Source organism: Cynoglossus semilaevis, chromosome 11 (assembly GCF_000523025.1).
Source record: "Cynoglossus semilaevis isolate Cse_v1.0 chromosome 11, Cse_v1.0, whole genome shotgun sequence".
Taxonomy (NCBI): Eukaryota; Metazoa; Chordata; class Actinopteri; order Pleuronectiformes; family Cynoglossidae; genus Cynoglossus; species Cynoglossus semilaevis.
The window spans coordinates 13,941,569-13,968,315 of record NC_024317.1 but is presented as its reverse complement, the minus strand read 5'-3'; the positions used below and the strand labels follow the sequence as shown (position 1 = coordinate 13,968,315).

At 40.9% G+C, this 26,747-nt stretch overlaps 4 protein-coding genes across 10 annotated transcripts in view; all 4 read left to right on the top strand.

The window, feature by feature from the left end:
- LOC103386513 (chitinase-3-like protein 1) overlaps positions 1-1,427 on the top strand; it is a 4,860-nt gene extending 3,433 nt beyond the window's left edge. Inside the window, exons 8-11 of the mRNA XM_025060065.1 lie at positions 7-111; positions 271-387; positions 583-712; positions 995-1,427. Of these exons, the coding sequence (XP_024915833.1) occupies positions 7-111; positions 271-387; positions 583-712; positions 995-1,356 (714 nt within the window). The 3' untranslated portion in view covers positions 1,357-1,427. The remainder of the gene's footprint in view (positions 1-6; positions 112-270; positions 388-582; positions 713-994) is intronic.
- An 839-nt stretch (positions 1,428-2,266) lies between these two features.
- On the top strand, positions 2,267-5,750 carry arfrp1 (ADP-ribosylation factor related protein 1). Its single transcript, XM_008320808.3, has 7 exons — positions 2,267-2,637; positions 3,165-3,252; positions 3,516-3,598; positions 3,809-3,890; positions 4,552-4,622; positions 4,859-4,959; positions 5,102-5,750. The coding sequence occupies exons 1-7, from the start codon at positions 2,545-2,547 to the stop codon at positions 5,187-5,189; spliced, it is 606 nt and encodes a 201-aa protein (XP_008319030.1). The 5' UTR covers positions 2,267-2,544; the 3' UTR covers positions 5,190-5,750.
- Positions 5,751-9,005: 3,255 nt separating this feature from the next.
- On the top strand, positions 9,006-25,214 carry LOC103386504 (helicase with zinc finger domain 2). Of its 7 annotated transcripts, none has more exons than XM_025059835.1 (22): positions 9,913-10,066; positions 10,181-10,423; positions 10,505-12,036; positions 12,306-12,489; positions 12,576-12,683; positions 13,330-13,844; positions 13,925-14,539; positions 15,657-16,455; positions 16,598-16,673; positions 16,807-18,407; positions 18,519-20,053; positions 20,143-20,228; positions 20,324-20,440; positions 20,519-20,671; positions 20,992-21,151; positions 21,276-21,392; positions 21,789-21,981; positions 22,817-22,963; positions 23,481-23,690; positions 23,811-23,967; positions 24,201-24,368; positions 24,629-25,214. In XM_025059835.1, the coding sequence occupies exons 3-22, from the start codon at positions 10,664-10,666 to the stop codon at positions 24,742-24,744; spliced, it is 8,430 nt and encodes a 2,809-aa protein (XP_024915603.1). In that variant the 5' UTR covers positions 9,913-10,066; positions 10,181-10,423; positions 10,505-10,663; the 3' UTR covers positions 24,745-25,214. The 7 variants fall into 7 exon arrangements, with proteins under 7 accessions (XP_024915600.1, XP_008319031.1, XP_024915603.1 ...); XM_025059833.1 differs by having other exon boundaries at positions 16,807-19,461; positions 19,564-20,053; XM_025059830.1 differs by having other exon boundaries at positions 10,181-10,394; positions 16,807-20,053.
- Positions 25,215-26,444: 1,230 nt separating this feature from the next.
- The window catches only part of LOC103386505 (serine/threonine-protein kinase 35-like), a 5,549-nt gene continuing 5,246 nt past the window's right edge, over positions 26,445-26,747 (top strand). Inside the window, exon 1 of the mRNA XM_008320810.3 lies at positions 26,445-26,745. Coding sequence (XP_008319032.1) covers positions 26,677-26,745 — 69 coding nt within the window. The 5' untranslated portion in view covers positions 26,445-26,676. The remainder of the gene's footprint in view (positions 26,746-26,747) is intronic.

The following is a 26,747-nucleotide window of genomic DNA, read 5'->3' as shown; positions in this document are numbered from 1 at the left end:
TCTCGTTCTTTTACGCTCTCCAGCAGTGATACAGGAGTAGGTGCTCCTTACAGTGGTCTAGGTCTCCCAGGACCCTACACTCAGGAGAGTGGCGTTTGGTCTCACTACGAGGTATCAAGAACATTGTTGTCTGGGCATCTTTTCTTTTTATTTCCTATGTTGTAAATGGGCAGCAGTGGAAATCTTATAACAAAGTCTTAAGACAACAAAAGCAAAACAGGTGATTGTGTCTTAACACATTCAGGCTTGATGATGTTCCTCTTTTTTCAGACCTGCTCCGTTTTGAAAGGGACTTCAGTCCATTGGCTGGAGGCTCAGAAAGTTGCGTACAGTTCCAAAGGTGATCAGTGGGTGGCCTTTGACAACCAGCAGAGCTATGATGCCAAGGTACAACAGCTTTGGTTGAAGTCTCTCTCTCCAGTAACTAGTGGGAAATTTCTCTCAGTGAAGAGTTTAAAGAAAATATTGTAGCCTTTGGAAATTCATCTCAGTGAAGCCATTACTGCCCTGAAGAGTAAACAAGAGTTTAAAGAAAATATTGTAGCCTTTTGGATTTTAAAAAAAATTGAGTTTTTCCTTCAGGTAGAGTACCTGAGGAGCAGGCAGCTGGGAGGAGCTGCCGTGTGGACAGTGGACATGGACGACTTCACCGGACAGTTCTGTGAACAAGGCCAATATCCTCTAATAAAACATCTGAAATATCAACTCACTGGTGAGGGTTTTTTAAAACATATCTATGGAGCTACCAGGTAGGAGACAAAGAGGAAGGCAAAAAGAGGAGATGTATGGATGCAATGATTCACTGTAACAACCACTGAAAAAAAGGGACAAAGCTGAAAGAAAAAGAAGAAGAAGAGTGCTCCAAATGGCACAGTCACAAATAGTGTCACGTAGAAATATTTCTTACACGGAGATTTGAACCAGAGACCTCTTGTTAGGGACTGAACAACTACTCACGACATGGATATGACACATAATTTCTTTTTTTTTTCAGGCTGGATATCAGGGGAATCTAAAGCATCTACATCAATTCCTGCCACAACACCTGCTTCAAAACACACACAGCATCATGTCTCTCATCAAAGCACTACAGTAAAACTCGACTACAACTGCTACCAGAACATGACTGTGGAATACCCTGACAGTAAGTTCTGTATACACAGGGCTGACGGATCATATAGAAATTTACATGATCCAAAGACGTTCTACACATGTATAGAGAGAAGGACATACTTCACCAGGTGTCACGTGATGACAGACTTCAACAGTGGTGAACATCTGATGCCAAAAAGGACTTCAATTACCACCGGCCTTCTTATAGCCACTGGATTCTATTACTTTTTTCCTGTGGTTTAATTGGTAAATGCTGTATAGTGTTTTTACATGGCCCTGGTCAAATGTATGACTCATAATACTGTAGACTTAAACCTGACCTTTTTACTGCACTGCATATAAAAGCAGGACTCTATGGAAAAACACACTCTGACCTGACCTTTTTACTACACTGCATATAAAAGCAGGACTCTATGGCAGGTAACTCTTTTATATGCTGTATGCTAGGATACTGTATCTAAAGGTTCATAGGCAGTGGTAGCAGCAATTCTCCTTTTCAGGACCTCTGTGATTTACCAAACTGAAGTCAAAATGCATCAGAGACAGTGAGAGGGAAAGAAAATACATATAATTTTATTATGGGGGAATGACTGTGGGGTTTTATAACACTTTATTATGAGGGAATGACTGTGGGGTTTTATAACACTATTGTGAATATTGCAGGGCTTAGTCTGTCATGAACCTTTTCATGAATTAATTATATACTGTTCATACCTGAGTATATTTTGTAGTGTAATATTCATAAAGTAGACATTTAGTGAATGTGTAGTAGTATTTAAAATAAGATGATTTTACATACTGTATATTGCTATGGGGTTTGTTAACTAAATTAAATAATTTCCGAAATTTTAAATAAAAAGTTTTTAATTTTCAATCTGGTGAGAGTGGTGTTTTTCTAACGTTTTATACATTATGTTTGTAATTTTAAGATTTAAAACGATTCCTTATAAATCGTATTATTATTAAACTACTTATTATATTATGTCGCCGTAGGAAGCTTGATGGTTAAGAATCGTAACGAGTGTACACGTTTCTTGCTTCGTCAGCTCTGAAAACCTTAGGAAGAAATAAATATTGAAATGCATTATGGGAAGTGTGGTACAACAGCAATACGGTTCAGGATCTTACGAGGACGTTGTTTACTTCATTACCCAGAAGTCCAAGCACTTAACATCCTGGTTAGTTCTCACGTATCTCCTATGTTTAGTTTGAGTGTGTGAGGAAAACGTTAAATGTTATTTAGCCATTTTAGTTAATTAATTTCGTTCTTCACAATGTTTAATCGCACTCTCCTTTGTGCTTATTTATTTCGCAGTATGGTGACGTCACAGTGGAGACACTATGTTATTCTTCATCTTTAGGCTAGGCTAGGTTAGTCAGCTAACACTCTGGAGAACAAGGTTGGTTGTTGAGATTTACAATTCTTCCAACATGTACACCTTATTATCGGGATTGTATAAATACATGTTCCAAAAGGACGAATATTGTATTCTGATCCTTGGTCTGGACAACGCTGGCAAAACGGTGAGTCCTACAGTAACCTAAGGTAGATGATACTTAAGTCTTCGGAATATTTTTAAAATATCTAAGAATTGTTACTTTACAGTTACCGTTTTTTGTGATGTCCTCGTGGGTAAACTCAAAATATTCAATTTTAAAATGTTTTCCTGTCATAAAATATTAAGGAGAGTTGGAGCAGACCTCGGGGACCCGGAAGAGTCGCCCATCGTGTTTTCTAATTGATTAACTTTGGAAAACCAAAATTAAAATAAGAACTTCCCAAATATGCATGTGTCAACAAAATTATTTTTATATTTAAAGACGTCGTTCAATAGCAACGTAACTTGTTTTTTGTTTTATTTAAGTTGGTAAAATTACAAAACTTTGTCATTTATAACAGCACTGTACGTTTCGCTAAACAGCAACAATATGCTGGTGTATTGGACAAATAATTAGGATTAATTTAATGACACAGCTGCCTTTTTGAATCTCGGGATATTTAAACTGTTTCTCCAGAAGTCTCACAAACTGACTGGTGTCTCTCTCTACAGACCTTTCTGGAACAAACCAAAACAAAGTTCAGTAGGAACTACAAAGGGATGAGTTTATCAAAGATAACAACTACAGTAGGCCTGAACAGTAAGTGTGTGTTCATCTGTGTGTGTGTCATGAAAAAAAGAGATTCCTGTTTTTTTAGATAATGCCTCAGTGTATACATTTCATTTGCTGTCAGGAAAGTCACCAGTGACAAATTAGATTTTTTTTGTCTCTGAATATTGTCCAAAGGAAAACAACAGTGTTTGAAGACTTTCTCTGTCTGTAGATTGTCTACCACTTTCACTTTGTTATATTTGTCTCAGAATGTATGTTCACCTGAGTCCTTTATAATGGTTCTGTCACAGTTGGCACCATTGATATGGGCAAGGCCAGACTAATGTTCTGGGATCTGGGAGGTCAGGAGGAGCTCCAGTCTCTGTGGGACAAAGTGAGTACCAATCTTCTAAATAATGTCACAGTGGCGCTACATTATACGCTACATACATACTTTTTATGTTCTTATTCTTAGGTAATGTGGGGAAAAATACCAAAAATTGAAGTAAAATTTTGTGTGAGGATTTAAATATCTACTTGATGATGGTATCAAGTCAGAGTCATGTGGTGTGTGGGATACATGTATGTATCATGTCTGTTTCAGTATTACGCAGAGTGTCACGGCGTCATCTACGTGATAGATTCAACTGATGAAGGTCGTCTGTCTGAATCAAAGGAGGCCTTTGGTGAGTTTTCAGCCTGTGTCTGCATTCGAGCTGTAAATACTCCCCTCAAGTCAGATTCGAAATTTGAATGCTTTCTATGTTAAAATTTCAAATTCTATTCAAATTTAAACTTTTTTAAAGCTCATTATAGACTCCTATTCCAGCTTATTTTTACGTCCTACGTCCACTAGAAGGCACTCCAAACCAACTCTGTTTTGTGACATTTGCAACAAGTTTTACCAACTCAATATAAAAAGTCATAAAAGGAAATCAAAATATTGTAATGGCAGATAAATAATAATCTCATTAAGCAATGTATTGAATGTAGGCGTGTGCTCAGGGTTTCTCTTGATGTTTTTTCCCCTAGTTTTGATGGAAATCCAAACACTTTCCACACAGCACTTTTTAGGTTTTGAGGAGTTTTTGAGGAGATTTGTGTTCTTACCGAAGGCACAAGTTCAAACATCTGTTTCCACATTTGAATGTTCTCATTTAAAAAAACAAAAAAACAAATTCTATTTGAATAGCAAAGTTCGTTTGACAGCCCTAGTCTGCATCAACAACAGCAATAGTTTCACTCCAACATCAGAGCTCCAGCACTGAAAGAAATCCTTCATGAAAACAAATAGTTGATATTATTGGAGTTATTGACTGATGTTTTTTTACTCGGTGTCTCCTTTAGAGAAAATGATCAGCAGTGAGGTGTTAGACGGTGTCCCTCTTCTTGTGCTGGCCAACAAGCAGGATGTTCCGGTACACAGATCTGATTTTCCTTTACTGTATATTTACACTGACATTACAGTGAAGTCACAGGTAGAGCCTGATGATGATCATGCTGTGCTTGTTTGTAGGTTTAATTTCAGCATGTGTCTCGAACTGTTTTGACACAGAAAAACATTTTCTTACGATTGCAAAACCAGAACTTTGTGATTTTCACTCATGTGGTTCTAACTATCCTTCTAACCTCCCTGTGTTTTCTCTGCTCTCAGAACTGTTTGTCTGTGCCTGACATTAAGACAGCCTTTAGTGACTGTGCACCGAAGATCGGCAAACGAGACTGTTTAGTCCAACCGTGCACCGCCCTGACTGGGTAAGAGTTATCTCTCTATCTATTAGGATTGAACTGTTCACATGGACTGTTCACTACATGTGTGTAAGTCTCCTGCTGACCCCTGCTGGAGGTGGTGGTTGTTGTTGTCTAACTCCATGTCTTCACATCTGCTGTCAAACAGGGATGGAGTAAATGAAGGCATCGAGTGGATGGTGAAATGTGTGGTCCGGAACATTCACCGTCCTCCCAGACAAAAGGACATCACATAAACGCCTCATCTTCCTCCTCTGTGTGAACCGAAGCCGCCTCCCTTCAGGACATTCCACGAAATCTCTAGAGCACCCTCTGCTGTCTTCTAAGACTAGGACAGGATTTTGATGTGAGGAAGCAGCTTTTCTGATGTGCTTTGAGCCACTGTCTGTGTTTTTCACTGGTTTCCTGGTGTCGAATTAACGGGGTTTTTTTCTCACTTTTGGAAAAAAAAAGAGGAAACACTATATCTTTAAAAAATACTGTAATATCAATATTAAATACCTTTTTTATGAAAAATCCTTTTGGTAAGGCAGGATCCCTAACCACCTCTGTCACCTATTGTACTGTACAGTACCCTGCATCAAGTTATCGTTAACATTTGCAGCTTCCCCACTTGGAAGAGAGACAGATCCATTTGATCCTTTACTTATTTGCCATGAGGTACATGAATGAAAACCTTTGGGAAAACAAGAAATATACATGTACACTATTGTTGATAGTAACAGAAATATAATACACCCATTTGTATATGTACACCATTACACAATTCTCCACAATAAACATGGATTAAGCTTTCACTGCTGTTTTAACTTTTTACCTTAACGTTAAAATTAATGTATACTCATGTTTTTATTACCTTTTAGCTTGAAACAAGACTAAGCAATGTGGTCTGAAAGTCATATCTAGAGGTTTTTTAGCTGAATCACAATACTCGACCTATATCCATATTTTTATCTGTGACGTAATTGAGGTTTCCGCCTAAAGCATTATAGATATAGATTAGTTTAATTCTTTACATACATTATACAGTGGGGCCTCGAGGTATGAGCCAAAATACAATTTCCAAGTTACGAGTAAGCAATTATTACAAGATGTTCCTCGTTATGAGTGCTCAACCGAGCTCCATTTCTCCACTGGACACTGTCGCGTGCCCCGCTCACTATCTCTCTCACTCTCTCTCTCCCTCATCATCTAAATCGAGTCCTCACTCCCTGTCCTTCTCCTACGCTTTGTGGTCCCGACACTCATGCTGTCCCTCGCTTATTTGACCCATTTTTATAACAATAATCTAAAATGTTTTCTTAGTTATTAATATTTTATATTTTCAATATATCTGTTTATGTTTATGTTTTTGATGTCTAGATGGGGGAATTTTAATTTACTGAATAGTATAATTCTGGGGGTGCTGGAACGAATGAATTGGTTTTCAGAAGAAAATGCAATCGAGATATGAGTGGATCGACACGAGTGCTGTTGTGGAACGGATTCAACTAGTATCTCGAAGCCCCACTGTATCGACTTTTGTACTTGACATTGAAATGGAACTGGTGTTTGTTTGTGTTTGGTGTTTGTTTCTTACCCATAACTGTGAGGACCCTCATAGACACAGGCCTGCTGATCTGTATTCTCACAAGAATTATGTACGTGGAGACAGGGAGCAGGTGTGTGGTGTCTAAATTGGTCCTTTGGGTAAAACGCGGACATCTTTGTCTGTTCTGTTGTTCTGTTGTGAGTGTGAGGAGGAAGTGTTGATCATCAGAAGTCTTAAATCTTCCCGAAATCATCTCTCCTCTGTCGTCATGCTCTTCATGTGAGGACATTTCTGTCTTCCAGTTTTTGTAATGAAAGTGGAGCGTTAACAGGTAAGTGCTGTGAGTTCTGCATAGCTTTCATTTCATGTGAAGTGCAAACCGGCTGAGCCAGATGTGTGACAATGACAAATTGCATCCTTGTGACACCTCACCTCAGCTGTGGAAACAAAAGTATGTACGATAAACTGTATGAACAGTTCCAATCTGGGTTTTCATCCTCTCCATTTATTAAAATCAATAATCATTAATGGTATATTTCTGGGAGGCTGGAACGATTTTTTTGGGGAGGGGGGGTTTAATGGGGAAAAAGCAATCGAGATACGAGTGGATCGACACACAAGTGCTGTTGTGGAATGGATTCAACTCGTATCTTGAAGCCCCACTGTGTGTTTGACCACCATCTCACCTGACCTACTGACCTGTGAAAGACAGGTGTTCTCAACTGGTCAGATCTCAGAGTAAAAGCAGCCAGTTAGACACAATGGCTCTTAAAGACTCCATATTCAGGTGATAGGCATCATAAACCATCCCCATCTCGATCGCCAACATGCCATCACCAACATTCTCTGTCCAACATCTCCACCTTCTCTCCTCAGCTTATGTCCAAACCATCTCCACCTCATCCCTCGATTTTTACCACCAAGCTGCTCCACCTTAACTGTCTCTTTGATGAAGATCCTAGCATGTTCATCTCCCCCACCTTCAGTCTGTTAGACAGACCATCAGTCCCTAAATCATCCCTTAATACACCAGGACTTCTGAAACTTATATTAAACATCCAGATCTTATGATAATTTAGGTTCAAAGGTCGGCAACATAATCCAATTTCTATTAACTCACTCATTCCCGTACATTAAGTACACAGGCTTGGTCCACGGTCCAAACTGTCCTGGCATGCGGTCCGGCTGAGAACCCTGGGCAGGACTTTGAGGAGACCTACAACATTCCAGTCAGCTGACACGTCCTAGATGCTAGACACTTGACGTCATGGACCTACCGTGCCCACACCCACTGCTTTAGGTTTCCATTTATGTTTAATGTTCAGTTTCTGTTGATGGTACTGAGTGAAATGCATCTAATAATAACTGCCCTCTTTGTTCTGTCTTCATAGAATCAGACTAAGGACTGTTCAGTCACAGAAACATTCCCATCTTTATTGGCATTTATGGACGATGGCTGACTGTCGACAAACTTCTTTCAGAAATATTTGACAGATTCCTTTGTGTCAGTGACTTTCATCTCCTCCTTTCTGCCCTGCTTCAGTTGGTAATGTGGGTTCAATTCCCAGTATTGATCCTTATCTTCTTTTGACAGTTATCATGGGATGTTTGACCTTCCATGTGTGCGGTTTCTGTGACTAAAAATGACTCCAAATCCTCAGCATCTGTTCTTTGAGTCTGTAATATCTCTAGTGAGGTGATCGAGTTGGAAAGGCAGGAATTTCCCTCACCAGCATTGGTATTTAGATATTTAGATATTTGCATAGAGAACCGGCAGAACAACTGCCACGTCTCCAGCTCTCACCTGTTTATTTATACACATTTATAGATCCAGCCAGCCTTTGTGCTCTGACACATGAGAAAACACACTAAGTTCACTGTCAACGGGATAAACATAAGTGGACTATTCACTAGCTGAGTGTGTATATTTGATGGCAGACTACTCTCATACGATGTAGAGAATTCAGTGAAATCTGTCATGTGTATTGAAAGGACCCAATAGCAGCACAACCAAGTCAGGATTAGCTCAGTCTTTATTATATTATATAACACAAACAGAATTCCACAGCTAGCAGACGAGGCAGGATCTGGCAACAACAGGCAGGGATGGTAGTCAGGAACAGGAGACTGGTGGTTACTGCAGCTAAGACAAGGTGATGTTCTCAACAGGTCAGGTCTGGATCAGAAAACAATTTTTCATGTGTCTGGGCATACACACAAGCTGAGGACCACTGTGGGTCTTATTAAAATAATTAACCTAAAGCAGTAATTTCCATTAGGTTACTTTTAACATGAGTAATTTAGCCCACTTAAAATCTTGCTGTTTATCAGAAGTGTAGTATGTTATATGTGAGCGTCCTGCATTTGTCCTAGGTGAAGTCCAGTTGTGGTCTGGCTGAGGGTTTTGCTCTGGAGGAAATGACACATATGCACCTGACATAGGACTTTGTAAACATTAAAACACATTCACATTTTGCACAAAGATGTGTGCTGTAGCTTGTGATACAGTGTAAATACAGTGTAAATACAGAGTGTAAATTCCTCTAAAACTTTGTCTGAAATATATAATTACACAGTTGTTGTTTTTTTACCATTCATGCTACCCATAAATTCTCTAGTAGTAACAGCATTTATTTATAAATATCCATAAATGAAAAATCCAACTTAAACGTCTGTTGATGCCAAACTCGTTTGCTACTTTGGCTTTGCCGCATGTTTGTCAAAGACCTTTCGTACTCGGAAAAGAAAACAGTCTAACCTAGTTTTACCACCTGTTCTTCTGTTTGCACATACTCCGACGGACTTTGCTTTACTCTGACTTGACAGTGGTTAGTAAAATTATTACCTACAACACCGTTGATGTTGAATTTTATTTTATGCGCTGCACAGATTTTCTTGTGCGCTGAGAATATTCGAGCAGCGCACGTGCGCAGCTTAGAGGGAACACTGGCTCAGAAACTGGAAAGGAATTTTTCATGGAAACGAGAGCAATCTGGCAAGAGTCAAGGGAGTGGAGCTGAATATACTTTATAGGCGGAAGCAGATTGAAGGAGCAAAGGCAGGAGCTGATTAAAGGAGCAAAGGCAGGAGCTGATTAAAGGAGCAAAGGCGCAAGGAACAAACGGGGACAGAATTTCATGAAAGAGCGTGAGTGCCTCTGTTGCCTGTGGTTTCGTTTGTTGGCGTCATTTTTTGTGAGTGAGTGTTCTCCAGTAAAGGGGTGGAGATACAAGTCAATAGTTATCTCATAGTTTGCTTTCCTCCTCTGTTGCACATGAAACAAAACTTAAGCGCCACAGTTCCACCCTCCCCACACGCCCCTTGTATGTGCTATCATATATTAACACACACTTCCTTCACTTCACAGTCAGTCAGATCTGTTCCTAACAGTAACCGTGTGGAGACCAGGTAATTATCATTATGGTACTGTGTTGTTTTTTGTTCGTTCTCTCTTTGTCATTTCATATGTTTACAGCAGCTCTGACCAGTAATGTTGAAGGGTTCAGTTCGGTGAGTCACATGACTGTTTCATACGTACCGATGTTTACAGTACATCGTCAACGCAGTGAAGCTTCGTCACGGGTGGGTTAAAGTGAAAGTGAAAGTGAACTCCTTGTCGTTGTGACACAGCTCACCACTGCAACCAAACACAACCAACTGTGACCTCTGACCTCTGCTTTTAACCCATCACCAAAGTGAACAGTGGGCAGCTTTAAGCACCAGGGGAGCAGTGTGGGGGGACGGGGCCATACTCAGAGCACCTCAGTGGTGACTTGGCAGCTGGTGGACTAGAACCTGAAGACTTCTGGACCCAAGTCCGCTTAACCACTAAGTGGCTGTGGCAGTGGCAGTGTGATGAGCTTCAGTCATTTGGCTTCAGTCAAGATTGGTTTAAAAGATGCAATGTTTGGTCTGATTTGAAAGTCTTCTGATTTGAAGGTCTTCATTTTGAGGGTCACACAGCTCAATACTGGTAAAACTGAACTTTGAGAACTGTTTTTCTTCTCCTCCAACCTTTAGGGTGATCCAATTCATCAGGAGACACCGCTGTGCATTAGAAGAAGGTTTGACATCCGGACCCTCCAGTCCAGTCTGTGATCCCCTCAGATGCTCCTTATGGTCAGGCGTACACCTACACCTCCATTCAGTTGTTGACTACAGAATTATGACAGTGTCACCATGTCAGTGGATGAGTACAGACTGGCTCCACTCCTGCTGACCCATGACCTCACTCTTGCCTGCACTCAATGCGCTGTCCAGCTGAAGGAAATAACATATAGACTAAAACCAGTCCAGCACCAGTGTACAAATGATCTTCTTCTCTGCAAAACCAGAGGTGGAAGCAGCTGGAGACCTGTTTCCAGACGACCCACATTTCGACGCCCGAGTCGCTATGTGGTGTGTGACTTCTTTGTAGAAGGTTATGGCTGCACGAGCCACAAGAACCGATGCACATTTGCCAGAAGTGATGAGGAGGCAGCGGTTTGGAACTTTGAGAAGCTTCACAGATTAAACTATGACCTCATTTGTCATCTTTTAGCCAAGAGTGACACAGAATCAGACTCTGAGGAGTCAGAAGAATCAGGGTCCAATGACTCTGATATTCTCAGTGACCTCTTTTCGAAGCTGGATTTAAAGATAGCCTGTGATCTGTGCTCTGTCAGGGAAAATGAAATAACGTATAGTGTGAAGCCAGTCAGGCACAAATGCAGAAGAAACGTGGTTCTAGCCAAAAGCAAAGCCGGTGACAAATACAGACCTGTGTCACAGAGGCCAGTGTGTAGGAATTTTGGCCCAAATGTCTTTTATCAGTTGTGCTACTACTTTGTTGAGGGTTCTGGTTGTACAGTGCATGGTCAGAACTGCACTTTTGCCAGAAGTCACGAAGAGGCCACTGTTTGGAACTATATCAGAGACGAGGATATAGAGTATGACGAGCTGGTCAGTCTTGTCATCCAGGCAGAGGTGAATTCATCAACTCCACAACATGCAGCTAAACTCTTACTGCAGCAGTTCCCCGGTGAATTTGTTGAGTTCTGCAAACACTGCTTTCAGTGTCAACCTCACAAACTGTCAACCAAACGCTGGAATGAGACGTGTTCAGCAGACCAGGCTCATGAATGGGACGCAGTCTTAGTTCATCACTCTTTAGACAGCAGTGGAATACACACATATAACCACATACGCCCCGTACCCAATAACTGTGAGTTAAAGTACTGCAGCCATGTCAGGGAAACCAAGCCCTGCTGGCACCAGGCTGGTCACTGCCGCTCCGCCCAGAGTCAGGTGGAGATGGAAGTGTGGAAAGCTGAACAAGATGGTCTCTCCATCCGACCCCATCTTCTTCAGTTTAGCCAATCAAAGTCAACTGATACCAAACAGGACTCGTGGTTTTGTAAGATCTGCCTGGTGGCGCTGTCCTCCCCAGAGATGTTTTACCAACACTGCTCCTCTGTGGAGCACGCACAGAGGCTGTCGGACGACACCACCTCCGAGTGGAGAGGACGCCAACCACCACACAACCGACGGGCTGAGTTCTGGCTGTGTGAAAGGTAAGTTCCACTGCTCACTAAAGGAGACACATGATGAAACTTTAACCCGAATCTTTATACTTTAATTTCCCAAAGGGAACTCCCTAGAGCTTAATAATAGATTCATTAATCCATCCATCCATCCATCCATCCACCCATCCATCCATCCATCCATCCATCCATCCATCTATCTATCTATTAAATAAAATTCTTAGTGAAATTTGTTGGTTAAAAAAACCTAAAGGATTGATCACAGATATTAATATCCAGTGCCGCTTTTCTCATTCCAGACCACAATCCTGTGAAATTGGTCCCAAATGTCCAAGGGCTCATTCAGTGGAGGAACTGCAGGAGTGGATGATGCGTGTGAGAGAAGAGAAGACGCTGGGACCTAAGACTAAGGCCCTGGTCTCTGTGTCCTACAGTGAACAGCTGTTAGAGGAGTACAGGAAGAGCAGAACTGGGGGCTGTGTTGTAAGTAGTCAGCAATAAAGCCCAGATGGACAGAAAGATTAGGATTTTGATTGTGATCAGTTTTCACTTGTTCTCTTGTTGGGCAGATGTCTGAACACGTGAATGATGTCAGCATCTCTTGTGACGAAGAATTAGCGGTGGTGTGTGAACAGACCGGTGTGACACTGAAGTGGAACTTCACGGTGGAAACAGAGGTGACATTTTCACTTGTAATGTAATGTAATACATGTGAGTTAGCAGTGAGTAACCATCATGCTAGGACGTAGCTAATTAGCGGCATGTTAGCAGTGTGCTAACGTGTTGTGTTAGCTGGTGTTCACAGATGATACTGGGCTACATGACTGTGTTATATTAATGGCACTACACTGTGATACTACTATACTACTACACTGCTATACTACTACAGTACTATATTACAATACTACACTACTTTACTAATTTACCTCTATTTTTAAACTGCTTTTATACTAAAATACCTCCATTCTTTTATACTTCTATATTACTTTACTACCATACTTCTGTACTACTATACTTTTTCACTACTTTACTACTACACGTCTATGCTTCTTTTCTTTCTTGTCAACAGGTCCTAAACTGTAAGGGGTAAATGTTTAATTGTTTGTTTGATGTTGGTCCACAAACTGTAAATGTTTAACTGTTTGTTTGATGTTGGTCCACAAACTGTCCTGAAGGACTCACCACACACACTCATATAAACACACTACAATAGTCAGAGCTACAGCCTGCAACTACTGCAGTAAAGAGTTAGTACCTCCACAATCATTTTATGTCATTTTTATTTTCACACTTGTTGCTCACCTGGCCTCACTGTTGTCACAGAGACACCTGGTGCACGTGGCACTGCTGAAACAAGAACCAGGAGCCTTGTTCTCTCTGGGTGACCCTGGTACAGTCGCCTGCACCTACTCTTCGGGTAAATTCTTCATCAGGGGAGACGGTAGCTATGATGTCACAGTGTGGTTCACTTCCACTAACCCAGGCTTATATGAACAGTGGTTAGTGCTTGATTTTGATATGAGACCAGTGCTGTTAAAGAAACTCACAGTACGAGTGGCTCAGCCGTCACTAGAGAAAACTGAAGAACCGACAGTGGACCTCAAAGTGTCCTTTCCACACGTTGAGCGCTGGCATCCTGGGAACAGAACAATCATCCCATACATGCCCAGAACACAGGAACTGGAAAAGCTGTTAAATCTGTACCAGCCACCTGAGGAGAGCTTTCAGTATTCATACTCGCAGAAGATCTCAACACCTCTGACTAAAGACAACTACAAGGAGAGAATGCACCAGTTCCTTTATGAAGAGGAACAAGCAGAGAACAACGTTGTTTCAAGGTAAGACATTCATATTTAATTAAAATCTGTACATTTGCAAACACAAAACAAATCTGTCAACATTTTCTCATTGACCTCAGACTGAATGTTCGTGGAGAGGTGACAACCTGTACCATGACGGAAATTCCTCCAGGAGAGTTAATTTGCACCGTCTCCGTCCCATTCACTTTGACACCAGACACTGCAGAGGGAGTTGTTCTGAGTCAGAGCATCCGGTCTGCACTCATAGCCCCAACAACTGCAGGTGATGAAAAGTCTCAGGTCTACGAAGCCAGCATTCTGCCGAATCGAACAAAAGAGAACCAACTGTGTTTACTGCTCTCTACAAAATGTTGCACTGACTTAAAGCTGAAAAGCAGTGAATCGTACCAGATGGAGGTGCAGTTCCAGCTGAACAGACAAAGGTACTGCACTTTGCACCAGGCAGTCGACCGTCTTCCTGACACAAACAGAGTGTTACCAGACTTGAAGAACTCAACAGTTCCTGTGAGCGGTGTCATCTATGGCCAACTCAATGCGAAGCAGAAGTTAGCAGCGCAGTTCATCACAGGAGAGGCTAATGAGCAAAAACATGTGGCACCGCTTCTGATTTATGGTCCGTTTGGAACTGGGAAAACATTCACTCTTGCTACTGCAGCGAGAGAGCTCTCCAGACAGCCCCACAACAGAGTGCTAATTTGCACACACACCAACAGGTAATACATACATACACACATACATTCATAATGTTGAATATTGTTCTCTAGTTCATGAGGACACATTATTCAGAATGGGTCATGTACAGTAGTTGAGATTTCCAGTGGGAAACTCCCACACCACACCACTATTTCTACCTGTTAAATGGATGACCATTTATTTTACACGTCCACGACTGTTGGACCTCGGTCATGTTGTCATCTGTACCAACACTAGGGGGAGACAGTCAGTGGGACTGTAAAACTTCTAGTCTAGTCCACATAGTTAGTCAGGCATCACCAAATGTTTTGGTGATGGGACAGTGGTAATAGAGAGAGAACAAAGTGCTTAAACACTGTTGCTGAAACATTATTTGTGCAAAAACAAAAAGACACAATGTAATTAAATTACCAGCAGAACATGCCTGATTATGTCGTTTTTTATTATTTATTAAATTTGTAATAACTGGACCTCAGTGACTTTTAATCAAACACCTCTGGTCTACATAGTAACATCAAAGTACTGTTGAAGTGTCAAAGTTAACTACTATCCACTGACAAACATCAAGGCTCATTTTTGACTACAGTTTCTCCTGGAGCTTCTTCTCCTTCTCCTTCATCTTCTTTCTCTTCTTCTTCTTCTTCAACATTGACATATTCCAACAACAGTGGGCTCATGAACAGCTGTTGTGCCAGGTGGCTGGCAACGAACTAAAATTTACACAGTCCCTAAATTAATTTGTTGATTATTTCTTCATTAAGTAATTGTGTGTTTAACCTACGGTAAATAAAGTGTTATTTTAAAAATCAAAATCTTTTTCTTCATCTTCTTCTCCTGGGGCAGTGGTGGCTTAGTGACCAGCTGCCAAGTTACCACTGAGGTACTCTGAGCAAGGCACCGTCCCCACACACTGCTCCCTGGGCGTCTCCTTTGAGGACACGTTTCGTTGTGTGTCACAATGACAAGGAGTTCACTTTCCTTCCTTTCCTTTCCTTCTTCAACCTCAGTTTGATGTCCAGTGTCCTGTCAGTTTCTAGCAGGTTCTATATCTAAATTGATTTCATTATTTTATTATTATTATATTATTATTAACCAGTCGACATTATCTATTAATCATTCATCTTCATTTCATTTCAGTTCTGCAGACCTGTACATAAAAAATCACTTCCATCCATTTTCTGACAACAATGATAACGGGATGAGGCCAATTCGTGTAAAAGCAAACAATCAAGGGAATGCATTGTTTGCCACAGACAAGATCACTTTGCAGTACTGTTTACTTTCAAAGGACGGGCAGAGATTTCTGCTCCCCACAAAGGCGGTCCTTGATCGGCACAGGATAGTTGTGACCACTGCATCGATGGCCAAACGTTTCCATGACCTGGAGCTGGGAGAAGGATATTTTACCCACATACTAATTGATGAAGCTTCCCAAATGCTGGAGTGTGAAGCTCTGATTGCCCTGGGCCTGGCTGGGCCACGCACCAGAGTTGTTCTAGCAGGAGATCACATGCAGATGGTGCCAAGACTTCATTCAGTGGATGAAAACCAACGTGCAAATCACACACTCCTCAATCGCTTGTTCTACCATTATCAAGGCCAACAGTGTGATGCTGCCCGGGCCAGCAGAGTCATTTTCAATGAAAACTATCGCTCAACAAAAGAAATAGTGGAGTTTGTATCCATGCATTTCTACGTTGGCAAGAATGACATCATTAAAGCGACAGGAAATGTTCCAGCACCAGCAGATGGACATGCCATAAAGTTTTATCACGTGAGGGGGACGTGTCGCCTGGACACTGTATCCATGTCTTGGTATAATGATGAAGAGGTTGCCACAGTTGCCCAGTCAGTAATAGAGGTCCTTAACAACTGGCCATTGACCTGGGGACCAAAGGAACAAAGCTCCATCTGTGTTCTCTCAGAAGGATATCAGGTAAATTAGAAACTTGGTTTTGACTTTTGAATGTTACTGAACAAACCCAAATGTGTCTGCAAGGATTATTGATGGAGATGATCAGAGAGGATGGTCCTAACTTTGTGTTTGTGTGTGTCTCCCCCCGTGTGTGCGTGTACAGGTGAAGAAAATTAGAAGAGCACTATCAAAAAGAAACCTTGATAAAGTCCATGTTGAGAATCTAGCAAATGTCCAAGGTAAATATCATTTTGATATCCTCAATGTGTGCATGATTATTCTACTACTAAATATGTATCACACTTATTTTTACAAATTATTCTGACAACCAATAACAATCTCTTACTCAAACATGTCTTCCATTGTAAACAGGAAAACAGTTCCGGGTCATCATAATGACAGCTGTCCAAACTCGTGATAGCCTACAGGCAACTCACGTACCTGGTCTGGAGCTGTTCAATGACACTCATGTGTTAAACACAGCAATGACCAGGGCTCAGTCCCAGGTGGTGGTGGTTGGTGATGCTGCTGCCCTCTGCTGCTCTGGAAAATGCTCAGGAATGTGGAAAAGTTACTTGGACCACTGCTTCAACAACAGCAGTGTTGCACCACAGCACGTCACCAAGGATTTCTTTGAAAAAGATCTGATGGAAGTCGTACGGTTTCAAAAGTCTGAACATAAAGATGAGAGCAGCACATTGACCGATGCAATTCTCCAAGAGGTGAAAGATGAGTATGAGCCACTGGAAAAACTCTGTACTTCTGAGCATGTCAGTTTGAAATTGGACAGCCACGGCGACAGTGACTCGGAATCAACGGACACTGACACTGACCCATCACGGTCTCAGTACATACATGAGCAACAACAACTGGGAAGTCAGTCATATAACAGAGGTCATGGAAAACCCTTACATGACCGTGAGACAGGATCATTCGGTCAAATTATTTGTCTGTTTGAAGAAGAGGATTACTGCAGACAAAAGACAACAGTCCAAGGTAAATATTTCAGGAGGTTGATGATTCCACTGTCGAAATACAAGACCAAAATAATAATACTGATCAGTAAGGAAAAACGTACTCTTCTTCCCATATGGGAGAAAACATATGGCCGATGGAATATTGCCGAATATCTACGTCTTGACCAAAACCTAATGAAGAACCATGCATTCCTCGTAGAGATATTGAAGTGGAAAGAAGGCTGTTTATTCCCTTTAGGGAATGTAGTTGATATCCTCCCACTGAGGGGCACAGGGGAAGCTGGTCTGGCAGTACTCAAAGCAGAATTCCAACTGTCTAAACACTTGCGGCCGTCATATGATGACTTTGTTACCATGGAGGAAGAGACGCTTCTTAGACATGACATGGTTACGGTGAAAACTTTTACTGTTGATGAAGATCATGCACTAGTCCTGGATGATGCCATCAGTGTTAGAGACACTGGAGAACACTTTGAGCTTGGCGTCCACATTGCAGATGTGGCTAGCTTCGTCAGAAAAGGTAGTAAATTAGACAAGGATGCCAAACATCATGCAGTGACATTTGAACAAGATGATACAAGAATGCACACAATCAGAACAAATCTGTGCATAGAATATCTCAGTCTTTTGCCTAAGAAAAAACGCAGAGTAATTTCCCTACTCTTCACACTTGACAAACAAACACTTGAGATCCTCGAAGACCCAAAGTTCAAACTCTCGCAAATCAGGTCTAACAAAAAGTTCTCTTATAAAGAGGCAGAGGATATTATAAACTCTAAAAGCTGTGGCAGAAGGTCCAACTTTGGCACCAGAAAAGCTGAAGACTGTCTGAACCTGGCCTATTGTTTTGCCAAAGCTCAACGAAAGAATAGACTTGAGGATTGGGCCTATTCTCAACCTGACACCAAACGTTGTCCTGGAAAACGTCAAGCCCATCTGATGATTGAGGAGCTGAATGTGCTGTTCAACATATATGCATCCAAGTATTTGACACAAGTAGGAAAAACAATGGACTGCACACCACTTCGCTGTCAAGCCCAACCAAACCCTACAAAAATTCAAGAGTTCCAGGGCGATTATGGTAAAGTCATACCTCTGTCGTTTCAGGTGCGACATAGAGTTGAGCAGAATGAAGACGACCTGCCCTGGGAAAACTTCAGAATAATCTCAGAGGTTTGGAAAGATATCAAGGAAGCTGCCAGAGCAAATGATATTGCCAACCTAGTAGACGTGGTTGCGACCGACGACATCCACCCTTTACTTAGGCCGGTGGTTGATGGTTTCAGAAGGTGTTTAAATAAAGCAGAGGTTGTCTGTTCCAACCCCTTTCCTCCAGCAGATTTGAGCCATTATTGTCTGAATGTACCATCTTACACACAGGCATCTGCACCAATGCGTCACTACCTGGACATCGTCGTGCAGAGACTCCTGCACAATGTCATATGTGATACTAATGTGCAGTACACACATTCAGAGATTACGAGTTTGTGTGACAAACTAGAAGACAACATCAAAAAAGTCTCAGAGTATAATCAGAGGGCTGAGCAGATTAAACATGCGCTGACTTTGACGAGACAAAGTGTCCCAAAACTTGCCTTCGTGGTTAACGCGAGTCCTAAAGAAAATGGATTCATAGTGTCATTTCCTGTCATCAGTGACGTCTTCCCAGAGACATTTTTCATCATGTACAAAGATTTACAACTTCACGACCAGCCGTTTGATGAAACGAGTCCTTTCGTCACTCTCAGATGGAAACAGCGGATCTATGATGCAAAAACAATGCAAATCTACCAGGACCTACAGCCAGACTCTGGTCCCTGCGTTGAACTTCCACTGACTCAATGGAAAGCTATCATAAAGGCAATCGATGATGAAGATTGGGCTCTTGTGATGTCAATGGTGAGCCAGGCCAGTGTCCAGCAGATGGAACACCAACCTGTCTTACAGTCATCAGAGGACACCCCAGAAACTGAACATTACCTTTCCATCGTCCTGAACTTGAATCCCGGAGACATTTTTCAGATTCAAATGAGCTCGGAGCTCAGAAGAGGTTACCAAACACCCTGTGTGCAGTTGATTCACATTAATCCAAACTTTGACATTTGTGTGGACCATGTGCACAACCCGGTCAAGTGTTTTTCCACACCTGCAGATCACCATGCAAAGTATCGGTACAAGGATGCCATGGAGTATGAGCAGATCTGGTTACCTCTGTGTGAGATGGAATCTGCCACCACTGCAGTGGGGGAGAGCGACAGCATCATCATTAAGAACCTCGTGGTAAACTTCAAAAAAGAGTCTGAAAACAGACTCTCAGGCAGCTTTGTCTTACCTGAGGAATGTATTGAGAAGTGGGCGATCGAATGCAACCTTTCCAGGTGCCTACTTTGCATAAGAAAGAAAGGGCTGATGATGCCGTCAGGAGGGGAAGGTTTGAAACACTGGACGGCTGTAGATCCTCGAGAGTTCACATGGGTGGCCCATGCTGTCACAGTCTGTATGGAGAAAATGAAAAACTTGAGTAAGGAACAACATAAAGTGCTGTTTAATGTCTATCACCGGCCAATGGAAACGCCTGAGTGTGTCTTGAAGAAAGGCCAGTGTTTCGATGTAGAAATAATCCCAAAGCTCATTCCTGGCATGTAAGTTCACTAATAATGATAATGTTTTTCTCATACAATGGCACTTGTGGTTCAGTGTTTTATGTGTGTTGTTTTTGTTTTTGTTAAAGTCGGGCAGAAGAGGCCGTGGTCAACGTTAAGTGTGCGTGTAATCTTGTCAAGTCAATCGCACTTGGGGGAACGATTCCAAAAAGCGGTAATTATGAAAACTGCATCATACCTCAAATGTCTACTTAAATCTTTTGAAATAATGTCTGAAATCTGATTGGCTGCTTCTTATTTTTGACAAAGCGCCACATCCCATGATGAGAATTCATCCTGAAGGATTTCCAGATCTTAATGATCGTCAGCACCTTGCAGTGCTAAAAGCATCTGAGAACTCATTTACTCTCATCCAGGGACCACCTGGTAGGAACCTCAACCTGCTTTCACACTGATGTTATCAAAGATTTCCAACTTTTCAACTTTTTCAATTTTGTCTTTTAGGGACTGGAAAGACCATTGTTGGTGCATACTTAGTGATTTATTTGTTCGAGCTGAATTCCCTAATTAGATGGACACCTGAAGATAATGATACAAACAAGAAAGAAGTGATTCTCTACTGCGGTCCATCCAACAAGTCTGTGGATGTTGTTGCAAGTAAGTAACCAACTTGGCTTTTTACTCAACATTTTCCCCCTGGTTTGTTTCTGGGGTTAGAACTGTTTGATAATCAGTGTCAACAAATAAAGGACAGCCATCGAGTCTCTAATCCGATCAGAAGGAAACTAAATTAAAATGAAAAATTTCCTATTATTGAATTCATTTGGATCAGTGAAGCTAACTATGGTTGTAACGTATCTGTATCTGCCGCATATGTCGATTCTTAGCTATTCATTAGCATATTTTAAACATGTTTAAACATTAAATTTCCATTACAGTACTAAGATAGTGTATAAACTGAACATGTTGTTTCTCAGTACTTCTGCTGAAGGCTAAGGCTAAGGCTAAGAAGAAGAGCCCGGAGCTTCTCAGAGTTTGCGGCCAACAGTTGGAAATGCTCGATTATCCCTGTCCAGACGGTGGCCTTCAGTTTTCACAAAGAATGCTCAACCAGGATCGGCCCAACCCAGAGCTCAGGTATTGTCATTGGAAGTCTTTTTTGCAGATTTTCATTTTAAAGAGAATCCAACATTAATCTGGATGTGAACAGCATAGGTAAAAAAAAAGAAATACTGTCACGTTCACTCTGCTGTTTCCACAGGAGCATCACTCTGCATCATCGCATGCGAATGGACCAAAATCCTTTTTCCAATGAAATAATACATTATGACAAAATGATTGAAGAAAAAAAGACTTTGACGAAATCAGAGTTGAGAGGGTACGTTTGTAATCACTGTGTTCTTCACAGTACTTCAGTGTACTTAATCTTAATCTTGAATAACTGAACTGTTTTCTGTCTGATTGGTGTGAGAAACAGAAAACAGGTCACACACAAGGCAAAGTGAGTTTTTTATACATGTTTGAGGTAACCCCGCTCTGGAGCGTCATGTTCTTTTGGCGACACCTACTGGCCACACAATGCACAGGTCGGGGTGTGGTTGTCTAGTCATCTTGGTGATGACTGTACAGTATGAGGAATGTTAATGATTCTACTGTAGGAAGAACCACACCATACACTATTAGTGATCATTTTTGTGTTATAGTGGAGAAACCAAGAATAACTCATAATGAACACATTAATAAATAATCACCTGGTGTTTTTGGAACATTCTAGATACAAAGAACTTCTCAAAAAAGCTCGAGTATATGAGCTTCAACGACATGACATCATATTGTGCACCTGCACACAGTCCTCCAGCCCAAGCTTGAAGACGACAGTTAATGCACGTCAGATTATCATCGATGAAAGTGCGATGGCTACGGAGCCGCAGACCCTGATTCCACTGGTGTCGAACAAACCAGAGAGGGTGAGCTTCTTATTTAATGAATAATATCTTTTAGTGTGTTTTGTGTACTGGCCAGTTGAAAATACAGCTTTGAATCCTGTTGTTTTTCCTTCAATGATTCACGCTTACATACCTGTGTTTTTTTTCCCGCTCCACAAAAAAAACTACAACACCTAAATACACATGATGGGAGGGGAGTAGGAGGGCCGGCTCTTTAGCCCTTCTAAAATGCTGTCACCAAAGATTTCTAGTTGCGTTCATAAGCCAATAACTTATAACATGCAGTGTCATGATATGTACAGACTATATAACATGAGAATAAGGTGTGTAGGGGTGTTTAAGGAGTGTTTTATTTTCCTAACAGCAGAAGTGACTGTGGTTCCAGTGTTAGTATTGTAACGCCCCAGCGATGGATTAGACAGAGGCCAATGTGCTTTTTAAGAACTTTATTTCAGTTTTTGCAGTTGGCAAAAATTCACTCTGAACTTTTATATTATTTTTTAATCCCAGCTTCTCTAATATCTCTCCCATTCTGTCTGCTCTCACATTCTCTCACCACCTCCTTGCCCCCCGCCCCGCAAATCTGTAAATGGTTAACTCCTTCATTACAACAGGAATAGAACGTGGTGACGTCACAGTGCCATATACAGGCCGGTCACATGTATTACAGGGACAGATTTTGCTTGTGTCAAATCCATGTAAATGCTTTGTCTGTGGGACAACCGTAGTCTAGAATATCGTCGCTGTGTAAATAAGGCAACTGGGGCTGAGAGCAGCAGCGTCACACACGCTCCTCAGTACTTTGTCAATCACTGGTTCTTAATGAGCTCTTAATTCTGTAACATTTTATTTTTAGGTCATTTTGATCGGTGACCACAAGCAGTTACGCCCCATTGTTAAGAATGTTTATGTGAAGAAGCTGGGGATGGGCAAGTCTCTGTTTGAACGCTACCATTCACTGCTGGAGAAGCAGACGGTGATGCTCAACGTCCAGTACAGAATGGTGAGAAACGTCCATTCTTGTAAATTCATCATTTGGATTAGTCACACATAAAATTGTCGACCTGCTGGTGTTTTTCTTTCTGTCCCATTCTGTCATATTTAGGAATGTTGATTCATCTTGAATAATCATGATCAATCATTAATCCACAGCTACACTTTAATCAGATGATTTATCTGTGTGTGTCTGTGGATGTGTGTGTATCAATATATTTATACAAACCTCACAAACATCTAAGGCTTTGATTGTTCTGCTGTTCTAAACAAAGAGATGATAATGAAATGATTAAATCATGTATTCTATTGTTTATTTAATTCGTTTAACAAAATATGTAATAGTTACTATAATTGCCAAGAAGTTACTTTAATGATACAACAGTTACTTTTCTTTTGTAACTAATTATGTTACTTGTAATGCTGTAACCCTGTTACTGACTCATTTAGCTTTTACTAGTAACTAGTAATCAAAAGAACTTGTTTCACATATACTGCAATATCACCAACTGTTTTTTCATGAACAGCATCCTGAAATACGTAGCTTCCCATCAGAAGAATTCTATAATAATGAACTGATTGATGGAGTGATGCAGCCCAGCAGTGTTCTACGAGTCGAAGGAAGGACAATGCCAATTGTTTTTGGGGATGTGAAAGGAAAGACCATCAGACTGGTTGTCAGCACTGCCAAAGGAAACCAGGAGTCCAAAAAAAACATGAAGGAGAGAAGAAAAGTGGTACGCTGGTGACTTTACTCTCCACTTCCACTGGGGCTGACGGTCATGAAAGAAACTAAACAAAGACATAGACAAAGACGTTAACACTAATCACTGTTTGTTATTTTGGTTCTTTTGCAGATCAGCATCGCACTAAAGCTGGTGAAAAATGCCAAAATAGAACAGCGGAATATTGCAATTCTGTCGCCCTACAATGCACAGGTTTCAGAAATAAAAGAAAAGATGAAAGAAGAGGGCCTGAATGACATCACTGTTACCACATTCACAAAGAGCCAAGGTAACAGTAACGTAACGTTCTTCACTACAGTTAACCCTCTGTAGAATTTAGCGCCATCTGAGGCACAGTGAAATAATTACAAAAGCCGGAATGTGCATCCTTAAAACAGTACCTGAAAAATGAAGTCCTGTTTGACAAATAAGGACAATTAAAATTGAAAATATTATTTTACCTCAAAGATGTTGAACCAATAACTGGACCATCATGTGACTTTTATCCAATTTGTCTTCCAGGAAGTGAATGGCGTTACGTCATCATATCAACAGTGTGCTCTCTGCCAAGTGAGGAGATCCCAATAGACCGAGACAGACAATGGATGTCCAAACATCTAGGCTTTGTGGGTGATCCTAACCAGATAAATGTGGGCATCACCAGAGCCAAAGAGGGGCTGTGCATCATCGGTACCATATTTTTGGTTCATCATCCTCATCAATTAAAGCTTTTTTCCCCCTTTATTCTAACAATATAATTAGGAACGCTCTTCTTCATTCTGAACAGTCTTTGCTGCTTTATTATATACTCATAATCTTATACAAATCAATCTGGTTCCTTGATGTCTAAATACAATATTAGTAACCAGGTCAGTGTTTCTACCAGCTCAGATGTTGATGGGTCTTCATGTATGTGGCTTCCTCACTCTAATGTGTTTGTCTCTCCCTAGGGAACCAGGAGTTGCTGAGATGCAGCAGAATCTGGGAAAGACTGCTGCAGCACTACACCGCATGTAATGCTATAGTAGATGTTGACAAGATTTCAGCGAAACGGCCCAACAACTAATTTGACTTCATGGTGTCGTCGGTTCTAAACTGTGATACAGCAGCAGTACATGTTCTTTCCCAGAACTGTTTCTTCTGAAGGACTTGTCTATAACTTTGTTCCCTGTCCAAGGATTTTATTGAGAGTTTTGATTTTCCATGTTGTTCTTAACAGCCACAGGTTTGGTCTCAGTGACGTATATGCTGAATGTGTTTCTCTTTGATATTTCTATGTATAAATTACAAAATATACAGTACGTTACATACTTTGTATGACTTCTTATAACTCGCTGTATGTTTATTACTGTTAATTACGGATAATTACCTGGTGTATTCTTTGTGGTCTGTGTACTCATTTGCATTTTCTCTGCAGAATTATTTGTACAGTAAAATTCACACATCCAAAGTGCAGTCCTTGTGAGCATTACAGTCACGTTAGGATGGAGTGTGCTTGAATGAGAACTGTTGTGCAATTAAATGGTTTTTCTCTAATTTTTTTCTGTAACCATCATTAAAAATAGTTGTGTTCGTTTAAAGCCAGTTTAATTTAAAGATGATTAATTTTTAACTTTATAGAAATGCTCGGTCACTGGCTTTTGGGGGCAATGTGCAGTTACACGTGCTTCCGTGATGGGGAGGCGCTCACATGTTTGACCACGCTGGGGGAAGGGGAGCGAGAGGAAGGGCAAAAGTGAAGACCATCCGTAAAGACATAGGGGGAGTCAGTCAAAAGAGTAAAATTCGAATTCTATTTCACTGTGCATTCCTGTCAACAGTTCAAATATGAACGGTCACTGGCTGTATTTAACCTGGTTTTGAAGATAACTTCAAGAGTTACCTCTGATTCAATGCTCTGCAATAAAAGTACAGAGAGCGCGTTTGGTTGCGTAAATATTCCCCTCTACTGATAATGGTACCGTCGACCTTTGTAACCTCAACAAGCTACAATAACTCCGCGGGGATTAACGGAACACGACGATAGTTTGTCGTTTCAAATTAAGATGCTGTATTTTTGCGGTGCCGTGAAAATTAAGTAGTAAAAATTAAGTAGTATTATTGAAATAAAAGTGAGGAAAAAAGCCAAAGAACTTCGAACCAATGTTGTTGATTATTACGTCAATTACATTTGTATGCCTAAAGGTGACAAAAAGAAGAATTCCAATGCAGTGCCATACTCCAGCTTTAATTCAAGCACATTTCTTACATGTTTTGGACTTTTTTTGGTTCAATTCAAACAGGTAAAAATTGTATGTGTATATAAAACAATAGTTTTACAGAAAGAGGTTAGAATTATTCAGATTATGCCATTCCAGCAATAATATATATACGGAAAATAAGAAATTTCTATGATGGATGTAAAAAAAAACCCAACTCTTCCTCCGTGGTGTAATTGCCCATCCATCTATGCTTGTAACTATTTTAATCAGCACATTTTTTTTTGTAGAATTCTGCAGAATGTCTTCGACACCTGGTCCTAGCCTGCTTCTTTGTCTGGTCAAAGACCTGACTTCCAATTCTACCTAAATTTTATTTCAATTATTTCAGAAAAGAAAATAAATTAGGTGGAGCTAGATTATAAACTGTTTATGAACTTCAGCTATTTGAACACATTTTCATTAACGCCTCATTCAACTTAATTTCACGACCTGGCGTTTGTTTTGATTTTAAAATTATTTATTTTTTTAGAGTTAAACGAAAACTTTAATTAACAAAAGGTACAACCTGTCAGAGCTGTTGGAGAACGGATGTTACTTTGAAGGTCTGTGCCGGAAGTCATTGTATGCACTGTTGCTCACTGAAACTGTCTTTGTTCTTGTCCCAACTTCCCTCGCTCCTCCTCCTTACGATACGTTTTACTTCAAGTTTTTTTTCCTGCTCTTCAATGTATTTCCTGTCGTGACAACATGCAGGTATATATCATTTTGATTAAATCGTGAAAACATCGCTTACACGCATGGAAACTGTTGATGGCGGTGCTAACTGGCGGAGACGAACCAGAAGTGCCAGAGCCTGCTGTAAGAAACA